We start from the raw sequence: 27,980 nt of genomic DNA, 5'->3' as shown, positions 1-27,980 counted from the left end.
GTAAGAAAGATATTAATATCACAGTGATAATAGCTGTAAATATTATTATGGGAGCTTTTGAGAGTGCTTGAACTCGCTGGACTGAAGTGAAAATGTTTTTTGATAACGTAAAAGTTCTTTGCTCTCTTTTTGTACAATGAAAGTTTTATAGGCTAATTAGTAACTTACAATGCTTTTATTCAATTAACTTTGAATACATAGTCAGTCGTACTAAAAACATTTTAAGGTATGACAACCATATCTGGTACTAAAGTAAAAAGACTGATTTTTATGCAAAGTTCATAGATTACTATAGGATACTTTACTAGAGATATATTTTTTAAATACGTATAAAAAAAAAAAAGATAAAACCCCTGCTGAAAAAAAACACCATTAGAAAATTTGTAATGTTTTTACTTGTCTGTTCAATATTTTGTGAATGTTTTGATATATGAGACACAGTTTCTGTCTCCCATGTCATTAATTTAATCCCAGGTGTGTCTAGTCTTCCCATCACCCTGTCCTGTATAAATAGTTCTCCCTGTGTTAAGTCTAGCGTCTGGTATTGTGAATGTTCATGTGCCATTTGAGTCTTTCATATTTCCTTATTATCATTGGATTCCTGTACTCCTTGTCTCCCTCTGATCTTCGCTCTACTCAGTAGCTCAGCCTGAAACACTGTATTGGTTTTACTGGAAACTCTAGGATCCTGTTGGTCTCTACTGGAAATTGGTTGTCTTCTATTGGTGGCTTGTTAAAACCAATACATTCTAATGGAATATGTCCCAAAACACACTACACAAAACCATTTTAATGGCTTTAAAAGTTGATGGCTCTAATATTTGTAATGTTATTTGTTGTGGAACCATCACATTTTTCTGTGATGGTTTTATCGTTGTTGTTTTTTTTTTTTTTTTTTTTTTTTTTTTTTTCAGCAGGGACATAAGCCTATATCAGTTTGTGGCTGCTTTGTGTCACATGAGCACAACACCCCCCTCCCCACATACATACATTCTTCCTCCTCAAAAATGATGCCCCTGACAATACAATACAAAATTATTTGTCAAACAGTTGAAATTGTTATAGATTATTTCTAGAAATTGCAGCGATACATGACATGGTGAAAAATTACTGAATGAATAATAGGCTAATAGTAGGTTAAGATGAATTTTAAAATTGTGCCCCTGGGAAACATGGATAAAAATGAAAACATTGTGCCATCTCAACTCTTCGCCCTGTATCCTGATGATGCAATATTTCCATTCACCCCAGCTAAAAGCCTATCGTAAAAAAAAAAAAAAAAAAAAAAAATTACATCCCGTGATTGTGACCTCAACAAGGATATGGCTGCCATTCAGTCTCTTTCCGCAAAATGTGAAGTAATTTTCTAAAAGGTTACATCTATGGAGACAATGGTGAGAAACACTGATAGCGCTATTACCTTTATAAATGGATCAGTGGAAAAACTCCTTAAAGATACCACCAACCATAATGAGAGAATCTCTGTGTTGGAAAAGAAGACTTTAGATTTGATAGAAGATATCAAACCACCTCAACTGCTGGGTGCGAACAGCTATCAGTGAAGGGCTGAGACTAACCAGCATGAAGGAGGAAGATCCAGAAAATTACTCTGGATCTAATGATCAAAGTTCTTGGCAAGATCTCCCTGAAAATTGCTGAGAAATTACCGGAGGCAGTGGATTTGGGGCACAGAAAGTGAAAGGATGGCAATTCAATTGCCGCTTTCCCACTTTCGGGCCAGTGTGAGCCAGTGCTTAAAATGGGCCAGGAAGGGCTAATAGCCTCTGACCTGCAGCACGAGGCCAAAATAGCACTGCATTTCCACCATCGAGACAGAAGCTCTGCTGCGCTTCACTAAAACCCGCCCCTTAACACGCCTCTCGGGAACAACATCACAGTGTCTGCTCAATGTATCCCTGCCTCTGCTTAATTATTTTTATCCCCAGTGGGGATAAATTTATCCCCCCCTCAAAGTAATCAGTGCTATTACCAGGGGCGATTCTAAGATTTTGATTTTAGGGGGGCTCAGCCCCCAATAAGGGTATGATTAAAAAATATTATTTTACTATTAGGGTAGGGTTGTATACTACTAACCTTATTGCAATCCACTATTCCATTGTATTCCCTGTATTTCATATATGGGAGTAGGAGTACTGACTGAGCCATATATAACACTGTAAAAAAAACTAATACATTTCTTTAGATGTGACCAGTCACTGGAAAATTTTGAATTGGGAATGTAGATTTATTTATTTTTTTTACAATAAAGACTAACTGATTCAGTATTAGGACATTCATGTTTATCCTTTGATGATACCACTGCTTTTTCTTATGAAAGGTACGTGGAAATCGGCAGAATATTAAAACAACATAAGGGTTCAATGACTGCAATGAATCTTGGGAACACAGTGGTATTGTGTGTGTGTGTGTGTGTGTGTGTGTGAGGCTGTCTGTTCTATTCTCACCTGACTGTTGCTCATTTGCAGACCTACTCCCGCACGACAAAAAAATGTTGTATATCCATCTACAATGAAATATAAATTATTATATTTTATTATTATTATTATTATTATTATTAATATTTAGCTTTTTAGCCTTTATAATCAACAATATGGTTGGTTATACATCAAGTCAGCCCCTGAACATTTATTTCATTTCAAATCATTTAACTAACCAGCTAATATTCATTAAGAATATAGAAAAAACATGTATTAATGTAATTGTCTATTGGCAATATGTTTAATCTGTTCTATATTTATTTATATTTATTAAAAATAACACCATTATCAATTTGCCAATTCTATAACTCAATTACTTAAAAAAAAAAAAATCACAGATCCCTTTACTCTTACTCTAATATATGTATCATGATACACTAATGATTCATTATTACTTAATACAAAATTATATTTAATAATAGTGTTGAGAGATTGTCTTTTGTCCATGCTAAGTTACCGTAGTTTGGGTATGCTAACCACTAGAGGGCACTGCATGATTATTATTGATGGAGTCCAACGGATGGCTTAGGCTGCTCTGTGTGGTAGTAAAATAAAGAACGCTCTTGAATAAATAGAACGAGCCGTGTCTTACCTAATAACATGACATGGTGTCAGAATTAAGTACTCCACGCCGACATTAAGAGCAAAATGGCAAAGTTTGGACCTCCCGAGCCGTTCGATTTCTCGCAGCCAGCGGAGTGGCTTACATGGCGGCAGAGATTCTCCCGGTTTAGAGTTGCATCGAAGCTGGACAAAGAGAGCAGCGAAGTGCAGGTGAACTCGCTCTTGTACTCGATGGGGAGAGATGCCGAACCTATTTACGGCTCGTTTGTGTTTCCGGCGGCAACCGAGGCCATGCCACATCCAGAGTATGAGTTTAATCTAGTGATGCAGAAGTTTGATGAACACTTTGTCCCGAAAAGAAACGTCATCCACGATCGCGCCTGTTTTCATAAGCGGAACCAAAGGGCCGGTGAGACAGTTGAAGCTTTCGTGCGGAGCCTGTACGAGCTCGCGCAGCACTGCGAGTTCGGTGCGGGGAAAGACGAGCAGATCCGCGACCGGATCGTCATCGGGATAATGGACAAAGATGTTTCGCAAAAACTCCAGCTAGAGGCGGACCTGACTCTGGAAAGAGCTATCCAGCTTGCACGGCAAAGTGAACAAGTGAAACAACAAAGTGCAGAGCGTGTGGAAACAACAGTGAATGAGGTGAGACGGAAACAGTATAATAGCACAAGGAGGAGCTATGATAAACCACGGCAGGGACAAGAACAGAAATACAGCGAGAACAAATTGAATTGTCAGAGATGCAACAGGATGCATGATAAAAAGGAAAGCTGTCCAGCCCGTAACAAAAGGTGCAGGAAGTGCAATAAAATCGGCCATTTCGAGGCCGTGTGTAAATCCAAGATGCTGAAAGAAGTCAGAGCAGAGGCTGTTATGGATTCAGATGAGGATTCATTTTTTATTGGAGAACTATTCCTGAGAGCAACCACAAGGTCAAAACCAAACATCATTGAGGAGTCAAACGCCGATACTGACTGGGATGTAGAGCTACTTGTGAATGGCAGTCCAGTGGATTTTAAAATCGATACAGGTGCGGATACCACTGTTATGACTGAAGAGGCTTTCAGCAAATTACGTCAAAAACCAAAACTGAACAAGTCCAGGCCAACAGTGTACAGCCCAGGTGGGAAAGTCCGATGCGTGGGCAAGTTCCTTGCCACCACTACATACAAAGGTCAGAAATACCAATACTGGATTACAGTTGTTAAAGGACAGTATGTTAGTAACTTGTTGGGCAAGGCAGTGGCAAAGCATATGGGGCTGGTAGAAAGAGTCAATGCTATCACTAGTGACTTAACAAGTGATGTGTTTGGGGAAATAGGACTACTGAACTGTGAGCCTGTAAAGATCGAGCTGACTGAGGAAGCAGTCCCATATAGCGTCAACACGCCACGCAGAGTTCCGTTTCCGCTCCTTCCAAAAGTAGAGAAAGAGCTAAAGCGTATGCTGAGCCTCGAAATAATTGAGGAAGTTACAGAGCCGACAGATTGGTGTGCCCCAATGGTGCCCGCTCCAAAACGCAACAAGGACGAGGTCAGAGTGTGTGTGGATTTGAAACGCTTGAACAAGGGAGTGAAGCGTGAACGTTATATTTTGCCCACATTGGATGATATAACACCTAAGCTGGCAGGAGCCAAGGTTTTCTCCACTCTGGATGCCTCTAGCGGGTTCTGGCAAATTCCATTGGACCCGAGCTGCCAAAAATTGACAACCTTCATTACCCCAATGGGCCGGTTTTGCTTTAAACGTCTGCCATTTGGCATTACATCAGCGCCAGAGATTTTCCAGCGGCTGATGACCGACCTGCTCAAAGGCTTAGAAGGGACTGTCGTTGTAATGGATGATATCCTGGTTTATGGATCTACAAAAGAGGAACATGACCGCCATCTCGACGCGGTGTTGCGGACGGTTAAGGCGTCCGGTCTCAAGCTCAACAGGGCCAAGTGTCACTTTCGAAAGACTGAACTGCAGTTCTTTGGACACATCATTAGCGCGGATGGCGTGAAGCCTGATGAAAGCAAAGTGGAGGCTATCGCTCAGATGTCCAGCCCCTCCAACGTGGAGCAGCTGCGGCAGGTGCTTGGACTGGTTAACTATGTTGGAAAATTCCTGCCAGGCCTGTCTTCAGTGTTGCATCCACTCACTAACCTGCTCAAGAGAGAGACTGCGTGGGTTTGGGGTGAGCCTCAGGAGCAAGCATTTAACAAAGCAAAAGCAATGCTCATGGCTGCACCAGCTCTTAGTTATTACGATGCCAACAAATCAACAGTGGTCAGTGCCGACGCCAGCAGTTATGGCCTTGGAGCTGCCCTGTTGCAAGACCATGATGGAGAGTTGCGGCCCGTTGCCTTTTGCTCGCGCACCCTCACTGATGCAGAGAAGAGGTATTCGCAGATCGAAAAGGAGTGTCTGGCATCTGTCTGGGCCTGTGAACGTTTCGCCCGCTACATCCAAGGTATGGGACGAGTCCGTTTACAAACTGACCACAAGCCACTGGTGCCATTGATCAACTCATACGATCTGGACAAAACGCCACTACGATGCCAGAGACTGCTTATGCGCCTCATGCGATTCAACGTCACTGCTGAACATGTTCCCGGTAAGCAGCTAGTAGTTGCAGATACACTCTCCAGACATCCACTGAAAGACAGTTACGTGCCTGAAACAGAAACGCAAGTAAAGGCATATGTGAACACTATGGTGGCTAGCAAACCAATCAAGTCAACCAAGCTTGAGGAAATTCGCAAAGTCACACAAAGCGATGCCGAACTTCAAAAAGTAATCACATTCATCCGAAAAGGGTGGCCTCGTAGAATGACAGAGGGCTCACCACTGCGTGGATACTATGCAGCCAGAGGTCACTTATCGGAGTCGGACAGTCTGGTCCTATATCACGACCGCATAGTAGTTCCAGCAGTACTCAGAGCTGGGGTCCTGGACCAACTGCATGAAGGCCACCAGGGCCTCACCAAATGTCGGGAGCGAGCCAAGTTGACAGTTTGGTGGCCAAACATCGGAGCTCAGATCACAAACAAAGTGAAATTATGTGATTTTTGCAGAGAGCACAAACCTACACAAAGACGTGAACCGCTGGTAACCACTCCCCTGCCCAGTGGCCCATGGCAAAGGATTGCCGTTGATCTGTTTGAGTTAGAGGGTAAGACTTTTCTTGTCGCTGTCGATTATTTCTCTAGAGACATTGAGATTGCTTCCCTCACCACCATTACCAGCAAGCAAGTTATCAACAAGCTCAAGCACATTTTCGTGAGATGGGGCATCCCGCTAGAACTGGTCAGTGACAACGGGACACAGTTCACATCAGCCGAGTTCCAAGATTTCAAACAGAGGTATGGTTTCACTCACATTACCTCCAGCCCACATTATCCACAGTCGAACGGAGCTGCTGAAAGGGCTGTTCGGACTGCCAAGTACATCCTCAAGCAGCCGGACCCCTGCTTAGCCCTTATGGGTTATCGCTCTACACCAATCGCAGCAACAGGTGAAAGCCCAGCACAACTCATGACTGGTAGACAAATCCGTACTACTGTTCCTGTTCTAGAAAAGACATTGCTGCCACGTCCATTCGACCCGGATCAAGTCTGCATGAAGGACGCAACAGCAAAAAGTTCATACAGATTCTACTACAACCGCAGGCATTCGGCACGCGCGCTCCCTGAACTTCACCCTGGTCAAACTGTTAGAGTGAAGCTCGATGGCGAGAAGGGATGGACAACACCTGCCAGGGTCATCAGTAAGTCCAAGGAGCCGAGATCCTACCTCGTGGAGATGGCCAATGGAAACGTGACTCGTCGGAACAGGCGTCACCTCCAGACTGTTCCTGAGACCGAACCTCCTGCGGAACAGCAATGTGCTCAGCCTACAGTGTCTCAGCAGGACAGCAGTTCCCTACCGACAGACGAGACTGCGCCGCCGGAATCACCAGGGAGCCAGCTACCAGCAGGCCCTTCCCCAGGGTCTCCCCTTCCGCCATCTACTCCTGTGAGAAGAACTTCCAGGGGCCGTGAGATAAAGGTGCCTCTTAGGTTTCAAGACTGATGATGTTCAAAAGGGCAGAATAATCCCTTTCAGGACTGAGGGCAGTCTACCCCTGTGATGTCCTGCACCGTTCTAAGACTGTTGCTAAGACGTAATGAAAAAAAAAAAAAAAAAAAAAAAAAAAAAAAGTTATTTGATAACAAAGAGAAAAAAAAAAAAAAAAAAAAAAAAAAAAAAAAAAAAAAAAAAAGTTATTTGATAACAAAGTTGTTGCATTTATTTTGTTATATTATATAAGAAAATTTAAGATTTAATTAATATTGCAAAATGCAGATGTTTGGGATCTTGTTATTGCTAACTTCTAAAAGGGGAAGATGTTGAGAGATTGTCTTTTGTCCATGCTAAGTTACCGTAGTTTGGGTATGCTAACCACTAGAGGGCACTGCATGATTATTATTGATGGAGTCCAACGGATGGCTTAGGCTGCTCTGTGTGGTAGTAAAATAAAGAACGCTCTTGAATAAATAGAACGAGCCGTGTCTTACCTAATAACATGACAAATAGAAAACAAAATATCTCCACATGATGTTTCTCTCTCTGTGCCATTTAGTACTTTCAGACAATGATGTGTGTCGTTAATAATTTATTTTGCATGGCTGCATAATGTAATGCCGAAATACACAATAATATGTTTTCAATTTCAAAAAGTAAATTAAAATAAATCATGATCGTTTTCTAAAGTATGTTTTCATGGGTGTTAATCGCTTCATTTTTGTTGGAAGAAAAAACAACTGTCACACGATAAAGGCTGAAGGTGAACGCAGCGAAGACGTATTGGTATTGGATGCGAGAACACACACACGCACACACACACACACACACACACACGCACGCACACACGCACACGCACACACGCACACACACACACACACACACACACACACACACACACACCTTGTACTCTCTGATGTTCGCTCTGCTCGGCGCCCCTGTGGATTGAAAAACGCGCTGAATCCATGCAGACTCAGATCAGGGGAGGAGCCGGAACTTGATGCAGCTTGCCACCGTTTCAAATGTTTTTAAAAAAGTTAAAGGGGACTGAAGCGATCACTAATTAATTAATCAATAATTTTTTAGGGGGGCTGGGCATAAGTTTAGGGGGGCTGAAGCCCCCCTAAAAAGGGCCTAGCGACGCCCCTGGCTATTACACTAGTGGCGAGATGGATCACAAAACTTATCACGGATCCGTGGTTTGATTAAAGTCAATTTTATTTTAAAATGCACTACTTTGGCTGGCTCTGATATATGTGCCGCGCAACCTCTCTGTATTCACCACTCTGCAGACTTGCTCAATGTCCCGCCCCCCGGCGCTATCTGATTGGTTATACCTCGCGAGTAATAGCCTATCAACACTTGCGAGATGGTTGAAGCCGGTCCGCTGGGCAATGGAGTTGCTAACTTGGCAACTTTTTTTTCCAAAAAAGCAACTAGCGACAAATCTAGCGACTTTTTGGGCAATCATTATTTAGTCTCCGAGACTCTCTTGGGTTGCCGCACGAGCGCGAGGTCTCTCTTTCCCAGCGCGAGCCTCTTTCTCTGCATCTGCTGTGTTCAGCGTAGAGAGGAGCAGCACTTTCAGTAAAGAATATATATATATATATATATATATATATATATATATATATATATATATATATATATATATATATATATATATATATATATATATATATATATATATAGAGGTGGGCATAGATTAATTTTTTAAATCTAGATTAATCTCACTGTGATCTTGAAATTAATCTAGATTAATCTAGATTAAAATGGGTAATTCAAATTTTGCCGAAGGCATTCAGAATATGTGTTACCCAAATAAAATTGTCAAACAGTAAGTCTTTGGGAAGGGGTTTATCAAGCTAGGTGGTGCAGTAGAAAAGGGGCTCATCTCCTGTTTCCAAAATACATCACAAAGTGCTTGAAAAAGCTGTAAACTAATTCCATATTGCACAAGGTGCAAACAACATTAAGCCTGTTTCACACCAATGTTTAAGTTTTTTTCAAGTTTGTAGGTGTCAAGGTACAGAAACCAAATATTAAATGTAAAATAGCACTGGATAGTCTTCAATGTAAAAATGAAATATACAATCAAACCTACATTTATTCAGACACCTTCAACATTTCTCATATCATTACAGTTTTTCTATATATATCAAAAATTATATCTGGTGTCTGAATAATTTTTGGGTTGACTGTTAAAACTACAACTACAACTACAAAAACAATTTTCTTTCATTTTCTTGGATTAATATTACAGCAGCCAGTGGCTAAATTAGGCGTGGTCCCTTTAAAAGACGATGAACGCATCCAATATAATACACATCCCATTTTCTTCCTCAACTGTTTACTTTCACTTTAGAAATAACTGACAGATAAGAGTATGTAACTCGCCCGATAAGAGTCTCGCTGCGTTAACGCCGATAACGACCCACCACTAATAAATATATATATATATATATATATATATATATATATATATATATATATATATATATATATATATATATATATATATATATATTCTGTTGCTTCTAACTCTATTTTACAAGCAAGTATAGCCGACATCAGTCACAGCACAACCACTGAATTCATTGTATGTGTATTTGATTTCATTAGTGCAGATTAATGAAAGCTGGTTGAGTAGTCTTAATGGACCGCGTTTCAGTCATTATAATATTAATTCCGTTGTCTGACAACAAAAACATTAAAATATAGTAATAAAAACTGTTTTTTTTTTTTTGGTTGTTGTTTTTTCACAAAACACACCCTTGGTTATAATAATTGTAAACAATTGTAAACATTTTAGACTATACAAATTTTTTACATTTTCAATGTTTATGGGCACAATAAAAACTCTTTATATGCATGTACATTTAAGAAACTTAGTCTGATATTACTTGACCTAAAAAGAAAATACAGAGATGCTCATTTAATGAGAGCAAGTGACTTAAATGAAGGCAAGGTTGTGAAATCTGCAACTTTTTGATCTCATTAGTTGTGGAATTACTCTCATTGAGTATTCAAAATAATCCTGATTTCAACATTTTTAACAGAGATTTGAATTTTACAACTTGACAGAACCCTGTTTTTAGAAAAAACAAATAATTGCAAATGCTCTTGAAATTAATACTTTTTTAGACGCTTCTGGTCTAAAACTAAATAAATATAGCTAAATGTGAAATTACCTGTTTATTTGATAACTTTGACACCTCAGTGTATAATATACCCATTAAGGTTCATGTGAATCTACCTGTTTATTTGATAACTTTGACACCTCTGTGAATAATATACCCATTAAGGTTCATGTGAATTATGGCATCCGTATTTCTAAGAAAATATCTTTTAGGCAATAATTTTCTTCCTAGAATTAAAAATCAAAATTAATGTTTTACAATGGCCTTCAAAGAGATTTATCTTTTCTTGGTAGAGACCTTTTAATAAAAGCTGAAGGTCCGTCTCATATACCCATCCTTTTCATTATGTGTCCATGATCATACTTAAAAGCATAATAATAGTTTGTTTAACCTTTTTTGGAAAACAAACATTAGTATTTGAAGAAACAGGTTCTATGTAGAAAGAAAGCTGATGGAGGTTTCGACATGCTTGATTTTGACACTAATAATACTTTCAAAGTGAACTGAGTAAAGAATTGTGTCTCAAACAATATCTATAAAACAAGGAGGGCTTAAAATCTTATTAACTTTTAACTTATCCCCTTCTAAACTAAATTTAAAACTTTCTAAATTCCATGGAACCTTTGTTTCATCCACAATTTCTCCTCACATAAAGTGAAGCTATGGAACAATGAGAGCATTTTGGTAATAAACAAGTAAATATTTATTAACAACTGCCATGAAAAGTGTATTGGTTATCTTTGTGATATGCTAGATTCACAAGGGGAATGTTCATTCTTATTATGGTTTCATGTCTAAATAAAATTTCCGTTGTACAAAAATAATTTCTTCAAATGAACTTTTTCATTTAATGAGGTGTCATTTATCTTTTGAAAAGATTGTGAAAATTGAAATTCCTGATTGAAGAGTACTTGTGACCCAAAATGTAGTAATTATAAGAAATTATAGAAAATGAATAACCCCGAGGGAATTTTTATTTTTTTGTAATTATTTAATAAAAACGATTAATTGGGGAAAAAAAGCTCCTGCCATATTAATTTTGTAGCCAATAAAGTTTAAGAACTAACACCTAAAAATCTTGCGTCATATATACCCCACTAATGAGATTACATCTGAATTTGGTAATGTTAATTTCTTTTTAGTACTGAATAAATTAATAATCTTTTCTTTAAATGCCTCCTTGTCAAAAATTTTGTTCTGACTTGTCAAAATTCTTTGTTTCACTTAGACACTGATTTAACCATTTGTGATATAATTTGTTATTTTTCTCATTGTAATCATAACAGAACATCTAGGAAATTTACTTATTTTATTAGTTAAATATTATATTCATATATGCAAATTTTCCTCAAAATAACCCAATTTAAATAATTTTCTGTGTGACTTTAACAACTTAAACGATTAGTTCACCCAATAATCAAAATTATGTAATTAATAACTCACCCTAATGTCGTTCCAAATCAGTGAGACTTCCGTTTATCTTCGGAACACAGTTAAAAGGTCCCCTTCTTCGTGATCCCATGTTTTAAACTTTAGTTAGTGTGTAATGTTGTTGTTAGAGTATAAATAATATCTGTAAAATTCTAAAGCTCAAAGTTCAATGCCAAGGGAGATATTTTATTTAACAGAATTCGCCTACAAAAAAAACGACCCTTGTTTGGACTACATTCCTCTAGTTCCTACAGTAATGACGTCACAAAAACAGTTTTTTGACTAACCTCCGCCCACATGAATTCACAAAAAGGGGGGCGTGGTATTGTTGCGCTCCAACGTAGAGGAGGAAGAGCTGCATTTTGTGTTTGTCGCCATGTCGTTGAAAGGCTGCTATTTTCATCTCGGAGTCCAATCATCTTTAGCCCTATTCGGACGGGACTAGTTTTACAGGGGGTCGTTAGAGAAATCTGCGTTTCACAGACGTACTTGGTGATTTTAATCCCGTCCGAATCTGCCACGTCTGTGTTTTTCTCACACAACCTCTGTGATAATTCCAGTGCAAATTACCTACCGTTTTTCAGCAAACTCAGTGATCCTCTGAGAAAACTAATCCTGTCCGAATGCGAATGTCTGTGATTGCCGGTGATATTTTATTTCACAACACGTTTCCTTGTGTGTTTTGGCCAACGTGAATTACCATAGATGCTCTTACCGTGTGGATGTTTGATATATATGCTTAGCGGCAAATAAATAATAATAATAAAATAATACAAATAATAAAATCAGTTACATTATGTTTTAATTACATTTAATAAAAAAAAAAAAGGAAAACAAGTTAAACTAAAGGAACCACACATTAACATGGTTTTGCTATACTAGCCATTTAGTATTTATTGTGTAATAATACTAAGGCTATCATTCTGAATGAATGCAATGCACGCATACAGAGCGTGTGATCTCTGTGACGCCCAGATGCACAAATCAGACCCTCCCACCTCTGTAATAAACACGGAGATACTAGTCCCGTCCGAATTGGTACATGAAAATCACAGACGTCAGGTGGTAAGAATCGAAACTCAAACGTAGTTTAGAAAACTAGTCCCGTCCGAATAGTGCTTTTGTTTGGCCTTCCCAGGGACGCTGTACTTGGATATTAATGGTTACAATTTATGTAATTAACTCGGTTCCCAAAAATTATAATCCACATGTAAAACTATGTGCAGCACATTTTGCTGAGGACAGTTTGCTGAGGACAACTTCCTCAATCTCAATCAGTTTAATGCCGGATTCGCACAAAGATTATTCTTGAAAACTGGAGCAGTTCCCTCTTTGTCTGGAGAAGGCATTGTTTATGGACCACAACCGGTAAGTGTATTTTATTATTTAAGTTGGTGCGTTTAACAGTTTCTGTATCTTATTACACAAAGGCCAATGCTGTTTAGCTTTGTTAACTAGATGTTAGGGCTGTGCAAAAAAACAAATGCGATTTTTATGCGCATCTCGTCAGTAAAAAACGCTCCTGTGATTATAAGTACATCTCCAGCCCATGCTTCTGCCCACTTGCTTCTCAAACTAGTCCAATCGCGTTTCCCAGGAGGGCAGCCTCCTCTAATCTGGTGTTGATTCACAACACAAGAACTGCTGGCCCAATCAGAACTCGTTACATATTTCTGAAGGAGGGACTTTATAGAACAAGGAAGTCATCAGCCCGTTTTTGTGACAGTGAAAACAGCGGTATACAGATACGTGTATTGTGTGAAAAATAGTGTGTTTATTTATACGCGAAACATGAACACATGTTATATTGCACACTGTAAACACAATGAAAGCTTAAAAAAAAAACACGAAAAACAGGACCTTTAAGATATTTTAGAATTAATCCAAGAGCTCTCAGTCCCTTCATTGAAACTGTGTGTACGGTCGACTGTCCATGTCTAGAAAGGTAAGAAAAACATCAAAGTAGTCCACGTGACATCAATTTTTTGACGCATCGAAAATACATTTTGGTCCCAAAATAGCAAAAACTACGACTTTATTCAGCATTGTCTTCTCTTCCGTGTCTGTTGTGAGAGAGTTCAAAATAAAGCAGTTTTGTGATATCCGGTTCGCGAACGAATCATTCGATGTAACCGGATGTTTTTGAACCAGTTCACCAAATCCAATACACATTAATCCACAAATGTCTTAAGCTGTTAACTTTTTTAATGTGGCTGACACTCCCTCTGAGTTCAAACAAACCAATATCCCGGAGTAATTCATTTACTAAAACAGTACACTGACTGAACTGCTGTGAAGAGAGAAATGAAGATGAACACCGAGCCGAGCCAGATAATGAACGAAACATTGACTCGTTCACGTCTACAGACGAAGATAAAAATGACATAAAATTACCATTATAACCAGTAGATGGCAGCAGAGGATCACTCATCAGTTAATTTACTATTTCAAATCCTTAGTGTTTTTTTTTTTCCTTTTTTTTTCCTTTCACGTCTTGATTTTAGATTTATTAAAATGTCTATTATAAAAAAAAAAAAAAAAAAAAAAACTTTTACTGTACTTAAGTATTGTCAGGATTATGGACCTGTCTGTGTGTGTGTGTTTTGCTCCCAGTGACCCAGTTTTCTCTCTTATGTTAATTGTGTTAATTTGATTCCATGTGTCTCATTCCTCCCTTATTTTTCTCTGTTTAAAAGCCCCAGTCCAGTAAGTTAGTGTTTGTTGATCTTTGAATGTCATACTTGTCGGATTGTGAATATTCCCTGTGATTCCTTGGATTAAAGACTGTTTACTGTAAAATACCACTTTCCTTTCTGAGTCTTTATTTATTTATTTATTTATTTATTTTAATTCTTAACTGCATTTTCTTTTTGTTATGTATTACTCATGCCAGTATGGCTTTCTCAGAATTTAATGGTTAGGTAAGGTCTGTTTCTAAGGGTCATTTCTAGATGGTATGAATGTGGTTCACCTCACTGAGAAGGACCCAGACATCAGAATCAGAGTGAACCAGGAGTCGCATGGCCGCTGTTTCTCCTAACGCTCCATCCACTTCTCCCTCAGCCACTCCATTCTTGAAGGAACCTAAGAAAACAGACATTATATGACATATCCCATCACAAAATAAAGAGAAACCACCTGACCTCTTTCAATCAACACATTGCATAAGAGGTGCCACGTTTTGATGCTGGTCGGATGTGGACACTCACACACATTCTGGCATGCTCACATACATTTGCATAACCACGTTTGATCTCACATTCCTTATTGTGGTTTATCCAAATATTTGAAAACAATCTAGTGTGTATATTACAGACATGGACATGCATACTTGCTCATGTTTCTGATCAGATAGAGTCTCAGAATTTTTCAGGAGTCTTTGATAAATATAAAGCGTTTATTTGTCACTTTTGATCAATTCAATGCATTCTTGCTCGATAATAATAATAATAATAATAATAATAAAAACTTTAAAAAAAAACCTTTGAACAGTATTTGTACACTTTGAAAGTTCTTTATTCTTTTAAATATGAAAAAAAGTAATGACTTGAGTTTCAGTGAGTGAGACCCATACTGATTATGCAAATGAGAGAAACATTAGAACAATTTAAATTGAGTCGCAAGTCTGTGTGACCAGTTCAATAAGAAAACGAAAGCACACAACCTTTTTTCAGTACTGGTTCAAGTATGCTGTCACAGTTTCACTACACTCTGTGTTCTTCAATAGTGGAAAATAAGAAAATCAAACACGGGTTATAAAACTGAACATCACAAAAATCAGCTTTTAAATTAAAAATAAATATATAAATAATGAACACGTTCTTTATTAGTACAGGTTTTTGATACCCACCCTATAACTACAGACCTCAGGCCAAGTCTGGAGTTCCCTGTAATTATCATGATTATCATCACAGCTAGCTTTACAATACCTCTTATGTAAATATTTAAATCTTACAAATGAGTGACAGAAAAGGAAAGAAAAGAAGAAACAGGAAATCGAATATGGTTGAGTACCTATCTGAACAAAACCATCAGATGAGGGTTTACAGCAGGCTAATTCTCGTCTCGTCACCCTCTCTTTCACAGATTTCTGTAATACACAGATATACCTGTTAACACTTCATACTTCAATGCAAATGAAAAAAAAAAAGTCATATCAGGAAGTATTTACAAAAATCCTTGTCTAGCAGGTTTGAAGTAAAGCTTAAACTCAAACACAGACTCAAACTCATTTGTTTTTGGGTGTTAGTTTTCAGTTGTCTTAGAGAAATGTTTACATGGCTTGCAAGCACAGGAGCAAGGCCCCATCACGACAAGCAAATGAATACAAACGTTCACTTACAAAAAGGGTGTAGTCACATACAAGCTATGACAATACCAATATACAGTATTTTACACAGACTGAAACCACCCATTTTCCGGGCAGCTTTGGATTTGTAAATTTCAAACTTTGGGATTTCTAATTATTTAAGACATTTATAGTACTCCAGGGATTAACAAAAAACGATTAAAGAAAGAATCACGAAGCAAACCCACCAACAACAAAAAAGTGGACTTAAAAAAGACTGTGTGCCTATTATCTTTTATGAGAGAATGAATTACAGACCCATAAATCATAACAAATGACATAATCAAATAAAAATTGTCAACACAATATAAAATTATTGGGAGTATACAAGTAGGGAGACTCAGTGTGGTTTCCAATGTTTCCTAGCAGAGGGTGGTTGCTCACTGCTGAGCACTTTTTATTCTGATTTGTTGTGATTCTCTGATTGGTGGAGCCTTCTCTTCAGGTTTCATGGGTAGTGTAGTCATTCACCTGGAATTTAGCTGTTAATATTGTTTTTTTCTTTTCTTTTTTACTGATGCTTCAACAGAACCTCATGGTCTGTCCTGAAAGGTTTACACTGCGGTTCAAATGTTTAGAGTCAGTAAGATTTTCGTTTGCGTGTGGAATTTTTTGTTCAAGGATTCGATAAATTGATCAAAATTGAGAGTAAACAAGCATATCTCGGTATCCACAAACACATTAATCAGCACAACTGTTTTAAACACTGATAACAATATTATGTTATGAAATGTTTGAGCACCAAATCAGCATATTAGAATGATTTCTGAAGGATCATGTGACACTGAAGACTGAAAATTCAGCTTTCCATCAAAGGAATAAATTACAGTTTATAATATATTAAAACAGTTTTTTTTATGTAATAAATATTTCACACTATTTCAGTTTTTACTGTATTTTTGATCAAATAAATGCAGACTTGGTGAGCATAAAAGACTTATTTCTATCAAAAACAATGATCTACAATCTTTCTGCTCTCTCATACCTTTGAATGCTAGTGTACACAGATCTTTTTTGGCATGATACTGTACTTACATTAGTAGGGAGCACCTCCACTGTAGTGTTGTAAAACCTGTCACCATTTGTCTCAATATTGCCAGATCGAAAAAGGTACCTGGAAGTGAGTGGAATAAAAATATAGAAATATTAATCAGCAAGTAGAAGTTTCACTGTAAGTACATTTGTCTAAATTGTTTAAATGTTTCTCATGACATAGATGTTGACGATAGAGTTTAACTTAAACTGTATAAAATTAATAGGTTTTGTAAGTTATGTATGTAGCTTAAAAAAAAAAATTCTCTGTGCGCATTGCATCACTCTCTGTCAAGTGACAGATTCACCCATTTCCCACAATTTCATGAAGATAGTACTGAAAATGTCCAGATTTTCTTTACAAGACTTTCCCCAAATGTCATCTTAGTTTTCAGCTCATTGTCAGTATAGAATATCCTGCTCAGAGGAACTGAAACAGAAGCCATTGGTTCATATTCTTTCAGCAGGGCAAACTCACTTTAATATAAGAGCGCACAGACAGACAGCGGGGTTCATTTACATTGCCACTGGGTTTTTACTTCTACTGATATATCCACGTTAAGAGATATTTACAATAAGCCATGGCTGCTGAAAGACAGAGTCCCCTAAACATACTGAGCCACATCAAGTTTTCTTTCACAGATAAAAGGATAGTTTACCCCAAAATACCTGTACGACTTTCTTTCTTCTGCAGAACACAAGATTTTGAACAACACTGGCCTTCACTGAATATCATTGTATGGAGAAAAAAAAAATGGAAATGATTTCCAAAATATCATTTTTGTGCACGAAAAAAACAAACAAACAAAAAGACAGTTTTGGACTACACAAGGGTAAGTTAATGAAATAATGTTTTATTTCTCATCACATGCAAACTGGATATAGGAACTGGAACTTTAGCAAGATTGCCTGTTCCCGTGTAGTGTACACATTATATACTCATCATCAAATGAATGACCTGCACAGGTGTCTCACCCTTTGACAGCTTGGGGTGTGCTGAAAGTAATGAGGATGTAATCTCCTCTTTTGGGTGTGAGGCCCCAGAAGAAGTCCACTCCATTGTAAGCTCGCTCCAGAGTGTGAGACAGATATTTCTGCAGACTGCTCCTGAGTTCTGCTGGTGGGTTATTGTGACCTTTGAACAGCACCTGATTCCCAAAGTCTTTATCCTGTACATCACATAAAATCACAGACATACAGAAAAGTGCTGTTCTGAAACCTAGTGAGCGGACATGCAGCATCCTAGCTGTAATAGAACTTAATAAGGGAGTGATTTGGAACACTCTACATAGGCATCATGAGAAGAGACCATTCACTTCGGATGCTCTGGCATTTGATTTGGTGACAAGATCCTGTCACTCATATGTTGTATTGTCCTCTCTTGTCCTTGAGCATGCGAGTTCAGGGATTTTTCTCTCAGTCCTGCATTCTTTTGTGTAGGTATTGTATTTGGGGCTTGGTGTCTGGACTCTATATACTTTGGTTTCGATCCTAGGATCCTGACAGTCAGTCTCCGGGCACATCTTGTATCATGTTGTCACCTGTTTCCTATAGACTAAAGTACACGGCTTATGTTTATGTTAACTTGCTGCATGCTCTTCTGTCTTGACATTGTGTTTGGTGGTTTTTGTGTTATTTTTTTATTATTATTTTTTATTTATTAATAAAGACGTTTTGAGTACATCTGGGATGTTCTGTGTTTTGGTTCGGTCGCAACTTCTGAGGAAACCATGCCTGCTTGTAATTATTATAATTTGTTTTGGACACATTTGGAACTTTGTATTGCTGCATTTTTTTTGGAAATGTTTCTTTAAAGGTGAAGTGTTTAATTTTCTTTGAAGTTAAAATTCCTTCCCAGTTTATTTTTCAGAGAAAACAACATTACCCATTGGTTGGGCGATGTTCCAAAATAAAATGATAAAATAATAAAAAGCAATTACGATTGGTGCCATTAGCACATTAGAATTAACACACTTCACCTTTAAGATGAATTGCATGAGTTGTGTTATTTCATATTCAGTAAGTCATTATGGAAATACAATGTGCTAATATAAATAATGTAAATGCTCTCTTTGCAATGTAGATGAGCTGTTGTCTACCCTTACACACATATAGAACTATTTTACTACAAATGCTTCTTGCATTATAATATTATAATTTTATTTAATATTTTATAAAAAAAGTTTTCATTTTTATATTTTAAATTTTTAGTTTGAGGTTTTTTGTCCATTTTGTGTGATTTTTTATTTATTTATTATATTTATTTTTTATGAATGTTTATTTTAGTTTTAATTTTGTCTTTGCCACTACTTGAAATGATTGACATTTATTTATTTATGTTTTTTATTTCATGTAACATTGCTTTTATGGTTTCAGTTTTAGTTTTCATTAAATATACTAAACCTTAGCATACATATATATGAAAATCTTCATACAAGGAAGAGGAAGTTTGAATTACCTTTAGGTTTTGAATTTTACCGGGGAGTGAGGAATGCAAACCAACATGCTGAAACAGGGAGGGTTTGTAAGTTTTCTTCAGTCGGGCCTTCTCATTATCGCAGTGTTTCTAAGTGCAATGAATTACAACAATAAACAATGAAATGTCTTCAATAAACAGTGAAATGTCTTACACCAATCTCACAAATAAATAAATAAACATTCAAACAAAAATAAGTGCATATTATATTCAAACTTACTGAGTCTTTCTCAGGATTACACACTTTAACCCACAGGATGTGATCGAGCAGCCAATCTATCGGTTTCTCTTTGTGAAACATCAGGAAGAACTCCACAATCATTGGTAGATCTGATGTGCGGAAAAGCTTGCCTAGAATATGAAAAATTAGCGATTTACTTAATTTCATGCTAGGACACAAATAGTATCATAGATCTGGTCATAGTAAACAGTATTTATGGGAGCTGTGAGACACTGACGATGATCCCTGAAATCTGATGCTACTGTAAGAAAACCTGGTTGATTTAAGAGACTATTTGAATAATCAAGAAGATCTGAACTGAATTATTTTTAATTCAAATATGCAAATAAGCAAATCCTAACAGAAATTGTGTTCGAGTTTTAACAAAGAGGGCTCATATTATAAAAGGACCATACATTTGGATTCACAACTGAGACTGCGCAACTAACAACTATTTATCAATGAACTACTGGTTCAGCTGTACAAATAACAAAACGGCACACATATGAAACGACTGATCAAACAGAAATGGTGAGGATAGAAAAGACAGGACATCAATGAACAGAGAGGACAAGGCACTGACCAATGAATCCCAGCCGGGAAAACTCCAGGAAAAGCCACTCCTCTGAAAGCACATGCGCTATATGTTTTTTCATGGACTCAAAGTATCCTTGTTTTGCTACAATATCATCCTCAAGCTGAAACACACATGCACAGACTCAGACTGATAAAGGCAATGGAACATAGAGCTAACAATGAGCTGCATGACAGTGGCTTTGGTATTACCTGGACATAGTATGTGCCCTTAGACTGTGCATACAACATAAGGAAACTGTAGTCAAGGTTCTGCTTGGTCCTCCATCTATAATCAGTAAAACACGTTTCACAATTAAGACACCAGAACAGTGCTCTCTTCCACCCTCAATATCCATAGCTGAAGTGCCCTTGAGCAAGGCACTGAACCTGCTCCTCGGGCGCTGGAGCAAATAGCTTCCCACTGCTCTGTGTGTGTTCACTATGTGTGTGTGTTTCCTATTCACTGCTGTGTGTGTGTGTGCACTTGCATGGGTTAAATGCAGAGCACCAATTCCGAGTATGGATTAGCATACTTGGCAAATGTCACGACTTTCACTTTTTTTCATATTGGCACAATAGGTGAATCGCTAACCTGACACGCTCCTTGGGATCTCCAAAAGTTTCCTTCAGGTTACTTAAGTCTGGGTAATAGTGAGGAGACGGAGAGATCACCTCTATCACTCCAGAACTGACAGCATCTGGGAGACTACAGAGAGTGAAATACACAGTTACTTGCACTGCCAGCTTAAAGAAACATGGAAACATCTCGTATGATGCTGATGTGCAATAAAAAAAAAAAACACTCACTTGGTCTGTACACTCTGGACAACAGCTTTCACAAATCTTTTATTTGTCTAAGAGAAGAATGAAATCACATATCAAGAAATAACAAAGTGCACTACCGTTCAAAAGTATGGGATCAGTAAGATTTATTTTTTTATAAATATATATTTTTTTTCAGCAAGGATCCATTGAATTGATCACAAGTGACAGTAAAGGTATTTATGATGTTACAAAAATGTTATAAAAGATAATTGCTGTACTCTCTGTTCATCAAAAAATTTATTGAAATTTCTTGGTACCAAAATCACCATAGATCATGTGATACTGAAGACTGCAGTAATAGCTGCTGAAAATTCAGCTTTGCCATCACAGGAAATACATTAACACATTAACAAATCGTACGGATTCCCAACTTTTGATCGGTAGTGTATATATTGTAAACAATTTCTGCACACTGCTCCAAGATCAGTAAAAAGAAGAACATTTATGCATATCGTGAAACATTTTTAGCTCCAGCTTATTGTATTAAAAGAGCCCACAAATTCACATTAGTTCAGATCAACCACAGTAAAGATATTTGTAAACAAAACTTTTCTTTGTATACAAGTCCAGTCCTCACGTACCACTGCTCTGCATATTTTGCATGTCTCTCTTATTTAAAGGGTTAGTTCGCCCAAAAATGAAAATTATGTCATTAATAACTCACCCTTATGCTGTTCCAAACATGTAAGGCCTCCTTTTATCTTCGGAACACAGTTTAAAATAATTTAGATTTAGTCTGAGAGCTCTCAGTCCCTCCATTGAAGCTGTGTGTACGGTATACTGTCCATGTCCAGAAAGGTAAGAAAAACATCATCAAAGTAGTCCATGTGACATCAGAGGGTCCGTTGGAATTTTTTGAAGCATCGAAAATACATTTTGGTCCAAAAATAGCAAAAACGACGACTTTATTCAGCATTGTCTTCTCTTCCGTGTCTGTGTGTGAGAGAGTTCAAATCAAAGCAGCTGGATTTCCGGTTCGCGAACGAATCATTCAGTTCACCAAATCGAACTGAATCGTTTTAAACGGTTCGCATCTCTAATACGCATTAATCCTCAAATGACTTAAGCTGTTAACTTTTTTAATGTGGCTGACACTCCCTCTGAGTTCAAACAAACCAATATCCCGGAGTTATGCATGCACTCAAACAGTACACTGATTGAACTGCTGTGAAGATGAACACCGAGCTGAGCCAGATAACGAACAATAGACTGACTCGTTCACGAGTGAAGAACCGGTTGCATCGGTGTTCGGATCACCAGTAGTTCTTTCGGACAGTTCGATTCGATAAACCAGTTGAAGAAAACGGTTCACCAGTTCTTTTGCGCTCGACGTAATGGCGTCATTGGCGATAATTGCCCTTGATTCAAGCCTGCGGTTTACCCGCACCCATAACACTAGCACAGAATCAGTTCAGAATCAATCACCAAAAGAATCAGTTCAGTTCAGACGCTCTGTGTGTCGGTCTGCTTCACGCTGAATCACACATGCGCAGTATCATCAGCTCCTCGGTTCACGAATCGGACGCGTCTGACAGAAACGGTTCTTGACTCGTGAACGAGTCAATGTTTTGTTCGTTATCTGGCTCGGCTCGGTGTTCATCTTCAGTTCTCTCTTCACAGCAGTTCAGTCAATGTACTGTTTGAGTGCATGCATTACTCCGGGATATTGGTTTGTTTGAACTCAGAGGGAGTGTCAGCCACATTAAAAAAAGTTAACAGCTTAAGTCATTTGTGAATTAATGCGTATTAGAGATGCGAACCGTTTAAAACGATTCAGTTCGATTTGGTGAACTGAATGATTCGTTCGCGAACCGGAAATCCAGCTGCTTTGATTTGAACTCTCTCACACACAGACACGGAAGAGAAGACAATGCTGAATAAAGTCGTCGTTTTTGCTATTTTTGGACCAAAATGTATTTTCGATGCTTCAAAAAATTCCAACCGACCCTCTGATGTCACATGGACTACTTTGATGATGTTTTTCTTACCTTCTGGACAATATACCGTACACACAGCTTCAATGGAAGGACTGAGAGCTCTCGGACTAAATCTAAAATATCTTAAACTGTGTTCCGAAGATAAAAGGAGGCCTTACATGTTTGGAACAGCATAAGGGTGAGTTATTAATGACATAATTTTCATTTTTGGGCGAACTAACCCTTTAACATGCTATAACTCTGTTCCAATAAACAGGATCCCTACACAGTGTCCACTGAAGTTAACTTCACTTTGGATTCATTCACCGATTTGCACACTGCCTGCAGTGTCTTCACAAACATACGAAACGTAGAGAAGTGACATAATATACCTCTGTAAATAGACATCAATTGTCTCGCACACTTTAATGCCCGGTCCCTTCGAACTGGGATACTGACGGACTATCCTGTGAAGTACACTTCGCAGGGCACTTATGGTCAAATAGAACAAACTTCTGAAGTGATAAGAAAAACATACAGCAGTGGCACGCGGGGGCTGGACTGGACAGCTCATAACATAAAGTGGCTTCATAGGAATTCATTGATATAACACCATAAAGTTTAATGCAACCTTACCAGAGGAACAAAACTGATAAAGCCAGGAGAGATATAAGAGAACAAAGAGCACAAGTAAAAGGTTACCTCGGCAATAAAGACTACAATGACAATATCTTTCCTCTCGGCAGTTGATAGGTCAAATAGGAGAGACTGGAGTGTGTTCACTAGATAACTCTGTTTCTGCCTGTGCACGGTGGGCACCCCTAACACCAGAGACACTGTGTAAACAGTTAAAACTGTGTGTCAGCTTGTCTTCCTATGGTGAGACTGCATTACAGTGATTATGCATGTGTAAAAATATTAGAAACAATAAAGCTGACAAAGTAAAAGAAACACTATGATAGCATATGTTCAAAAATAAATAAAACATCATAATACAATTTAGATTAGCAGGAAAATTAAAAGTGCTCATGTTTAAGTGAAGGGCTTTTAAGGGCTAATTAGAGTTTCAAATAAAATGTTGCAACTGTGATGCTTTGCTGCTTTCATGATACTCAGCAGGCAATTTAAAACTACATAAACACTGCTGGCAGTGTAACATCAGAGATGCATGAAAGAAAAGAGCAGCATTTATTATGCAAAAAGAAGGCCAGAATGTAGTATGCAAATATTACAATGATATCTTTGCTTGTGGTTTCATTTTATAGATGGGAAATTGAGATCTTAGCTTCTTATGAAAAGCCACAGCTGGTCTTTTTTCCCTTAATAGAAGTTTAAAACATTAAGATATTGATATTACCTATGCCAAGTATGTTTAAATCAAATTAAATGGCTTTATTGCAAGCATTGTAACAATAAAAAATAGCAAAAAATGATAATGGGAACAGACCTCCAGTGCGTCGCTGCCCCAGGTGAACGATGGGTTTCAGACTGTCCTCATCCTCCTTCAGGTGAGGCAAGTAGATGTAGGCATTAGGCTGTGAAAGCAACAAGTGCCGAAGGACCCTCTCTTCTAATATAGCTACAAATGCGGATAAAATACTGCATAACTGTATAGACACAAATATTACAGCAAGAAATGTTCATGGACTCACCTGAGGAGTTGCTGATTGTGTGATTCAATGTAGCAATGCTGCGGTTTTGAAGTTGACCAAGCACTTTAGACAGTTTTTTTGATAAGACCTCCCCTTGTTGTTGTGCCCGCAGTAACCTCTCATAGACCGAATGCAGCTGAAATGGCAAGTTATCTGAAACACAGAAGTCATCTCGTGATGTGAATTAAAGTATTAAATGTTTCGGGTTGAAAACAAGTTCATTAAGCTTTATTAAAGTGAAAGTGAAAGTGACGTGACATTCAGCCAAGTATGGTGACCCATACTCAGAATTCATGCTCTGCATTTAACCCATCCGAAGTGCACACACACAGAGCAGTGCACACACACACACACACACACACACACACACCGTGAACACACACCCGGAGCAGTGGGCAGCCATTTATGCTGCGGCGCCCGGGGAGCAGTTGGGGGTTCGGTGCCTTGCTCAAGGGCACCTAAGTCGTGGAGCTGAGGGTGGAGAGAGCACTGTACAAGCACTCCCCCCACCCACAATTCCTGCCGGCCCAAGACTCGAACTCACAACCCTTCGATTGGGAGTCCGACTCTCTAACCATTAAGCCACAACTTCCCCCTGATATTAACAAGTTATATCAATCATCATGTTTAATTACTGCCTATAGAAACTCAAAGCTGATTCATTTGGCTTTTTGCTAACTACAATTCTTCCAAACACAAGCTAACCCATATAACTTTAAGGAAGCTTTTAGCGTTTCAGGAAGTTTTGTACTGGTGAATATATGCTGCTATGGATGGTATACATTCATCTCTGTTGATGAGCTGCAAAAGTTCCTCTTTGCCTCGATGCACTTTGTTATATGGCATATGATTTCATCTAATTCCTACACTGAAGCACAGGGCTTGTCAATAATGTTACTTATTATATTAAATTAAATTTAAGATAACCAGAACCAGAAATCACCTTTTTAACATGTTATCCATCTTTTGTATTATTGACATCATTTAATTTAATAAAAATGTAATTATGTCCACATGAAAGAAACCGAATTCCTGCAATACCAGTTTGTCTGGCATACAGCAGTCTAGACAGCCACGTCCTATGTGGTTGACAGCTGACAAAAAAAAAAAAAAAAAGGAAAAAAACTTAATTTCTAAAAACTAAAATCTAAATTACGGCTTCTTTAACATTGATATACAACTCCTTCAATTCTAAAATGTCAGTTACAGAAATTGTCAAACAAACAAAACAAGAAAATTGTTAAGAAATTTATATTCCGAATAACCAATCGGAATAGCTATTTTTTGAGGTAGTCTTCACAGGATGATCATGCTCACCTGACTTTGATGTGTGCCAGGAGGTTAACAACATCAACGCATATAAAAAACAGGCGACAAAAAAAAGTTTGCCATACAAGGACCTCATCTCATTCCACAGAAATACCAGAATATACTACTCGTAAATTCTTGGCAAGGCGGCAAAACCCTCGAGATATAAAAACTAAGAAAAGATTAGTTGCTGCTTCTTTCCCGCGACGTCTGGATGATCCTTTTAAAATGCACCCTGCTCTCTCAGACCAGGTCCAGGTCCGCTACATTGTGGCGAAACTAGCTGTAAGTTAATGCCTTGGTTCCTCACGAAGGATTTAAAAAGATTCCTCTCACACCTCCTGAGCAGCAGCAGCGCCATCCTCCACCTGTCCAGCTCATCAGTATTCATCCAGTCGATGCATATTCATGAGGACGCGGCTGATAGTAGTATACTGTCGTGTTCATTTTTACATATTGCGTTTAATCGTCTGTCAAACGTCTCCCCTCTTTGGTCATTAATGATCCGGAGCTTTCCGACTCAATGAAGTATTGTATTTGGAGAAAGTGACACCTAAGGGTGCAGTCCGTCAACACTTAAAACGTGAACCTCTTTCTTGGTGTCCCCAAACTCTTTATATTTGTTACATGTTGAAAAAAGGCATAATATGTCTTTCTTTCTTTTTTTTTTAAATTCCTTTTCAAACCTCCATTGATCAAAATCAGGGCTTCGACTTGTCTTGTTGAATAGACCGGTAAGCTTAGCCTATTATTCTCGTTGACCTATTTCACATGACCAGTCAAATTGACGTCTTTAATGAACAAATAAGTCTGGAGACATATGACACATGGCTGCCCATATGGCTATTGCTCAATTTTATCACTTATTTTGATTTTGGGTCGTTTTATTTCTAACAGATTTCTGCTCGTTCTAAATCCGATGTAAAGTATAAATATGCGCGTGACAAGTGTGACAAGCTACTGTCTGTACTCTATGTGTGTGCATTAGTGCAGCAGCGCAGTAGATTATACGGTGATTAATTTACCTGTACAATAAGCTGTTTAGAATGCGCATTCTCTTGTTCAATTTCGACCACCCAGTAATATAATCACACATGTCTTGTGGAGCTTTCGGAGTATACCTTTATTTATACTTTTAACTGTAAATGTGGAACGCTTTTAAATAATTATTATAATCCTGTTGCGCCCTCTATAGGATCAGCGACTAGTCGACGTCAAGCATTGAAGTCGATTAGTCTGTGCAACCACTAATATGTTTGTGCTGTACATGTGGAAGAATTGACAATAAAGCAAACATGACTTGATATTTATCCATTTTTGAGGTAAATATATGTAAATTAGTGTTTTTGTTTTTCTCGAAAAAAATACATGTTCCCTGATTACTCATGTAGTGTTAATTTACTATAAAATAATACTTGCTCTAAAATATATTAATAATGCACTTATACTTTTATAATCATCCTGCAGGGTTAGCTGTGTAATGAGCTCCTTACAGTCTGGCAGAGATGCCTGACTCAAACTAGACTGGCCAAGAGCATTCAAGACCACTGACATCATATTGTAGAACTACAGAAGAGGATTTCAGAAAATCATGCTGTGTGCATCAAGTACCCTGAATATACACAGTACTGTTTTTTTCTCCCTCTCCCCGAAGTGATGCAACAGGTTTTGAGAATTCTAGTTACTTGGATTGAACTGAGTGTGTAAATATCTGGACTTTGGGCAATTGGGAAACACCCCTGTCAGAATAACCTTGAGCCTTTAGAAATGAGGACAAAGCCGAAAGATACAGAACTTACCCACACAGTCACATTCATAATAATTTGTTTTCTGAGAATATATAACAGTGTGTAATGTTTATTTTTGTTACGAGCTTTTATTTAAACACATACACACAATGACACAATAATGAATAACAAAAAATTCTTTATTCAATTTTAC

The 27,980-nt window shown here is 37.9% G+C and overlaps 1 protein-coding gene across 1 annotated transcript; it reads right to left on the bottom strand.

The window, feature by feature from the left end:
• Positions 1-14,596: 14,596 nt before the first annotated feature.
• LOC113069187 (alpha-1,3-mannosyl-glycoprotein 4-beta-N-acetylglucosaminyltransferase B-like) lies at positions 14,597-26,569 on the bottom strand. Its single transcript, XM_026242200.1, has 14 exons — positions 26,049-26,569; positions 24,732-24,884; positions 24,527-24,658; positions 23,782-23,915; positions 21,146-21,192; positions 20,931-21,044; positions 20,549-20,624; positions 20,346-20,460; positions 19,763-19,893; positions 19,525-19,632; positions 18,042-18,235; positions 17,070-17,148; positions 15,701-15,776; positions 14,597-14,770 (listed from the first exon to the last, which is right to left on the bottom strand). The coding sequence occupies exons 1-14, from the start codon at positions 26,134-26,136 to the stop codon at positions 14,634-14,636; spliced, it is 1,584 nt and encodes a 527-aa protein (XP_026097985.1). The 5' UTR covers positions 26,137-26,569; the 3' UTR covers positions 14,597-14,633.
• Between the last annotated feature and the right edge of the window lie 1,411 nt (positions 26,570-27,980).

Source organism: Carassius auratus, unplaced genomic scaffold, assembly GCF_003368295.1.
Source record: "Carassius auratus strain Wakin unplaced genomic scaffold, ASM336829v1 scaf_tig00001016, whole genome shotgun sequence".
Taxonomy (NCBI): domain Eukaryota; kingdom Metazoa; phylum Chordata; class Actinopteri; order Cypriniformes; family Cyprinidae; genus Carassius; species Carassius auratus.
The sequence above is the reverse complement of the archived record's forward strand: the minus strand, read 5'-3'. Positions and strand labels throughout refer to the sequence as shown.

Coding starts and splice junctions, on each gene's coding strand:
- LOC113069187 (XM_026242200.1), bottom strand. CDS start 26,136: ATGAGGTCCTTGTATGGCAAACTTTTTTTTGTCGCCTGTTTTTTATAT. Junction 20,461..20,548: donor AGGGCACATACTATGTCCAG/GTAATACCAAAG, acceptor TGTGTGTTTCAG/CTTGAGGATGATATTGTAGC. Junction 19,633..19,762: donor GTAATCCTGAGAAAGACTCA/GTAAGTTTGAAT, acceptor CATTGCACTTAG/AAACACTGCGATAATGAGAA.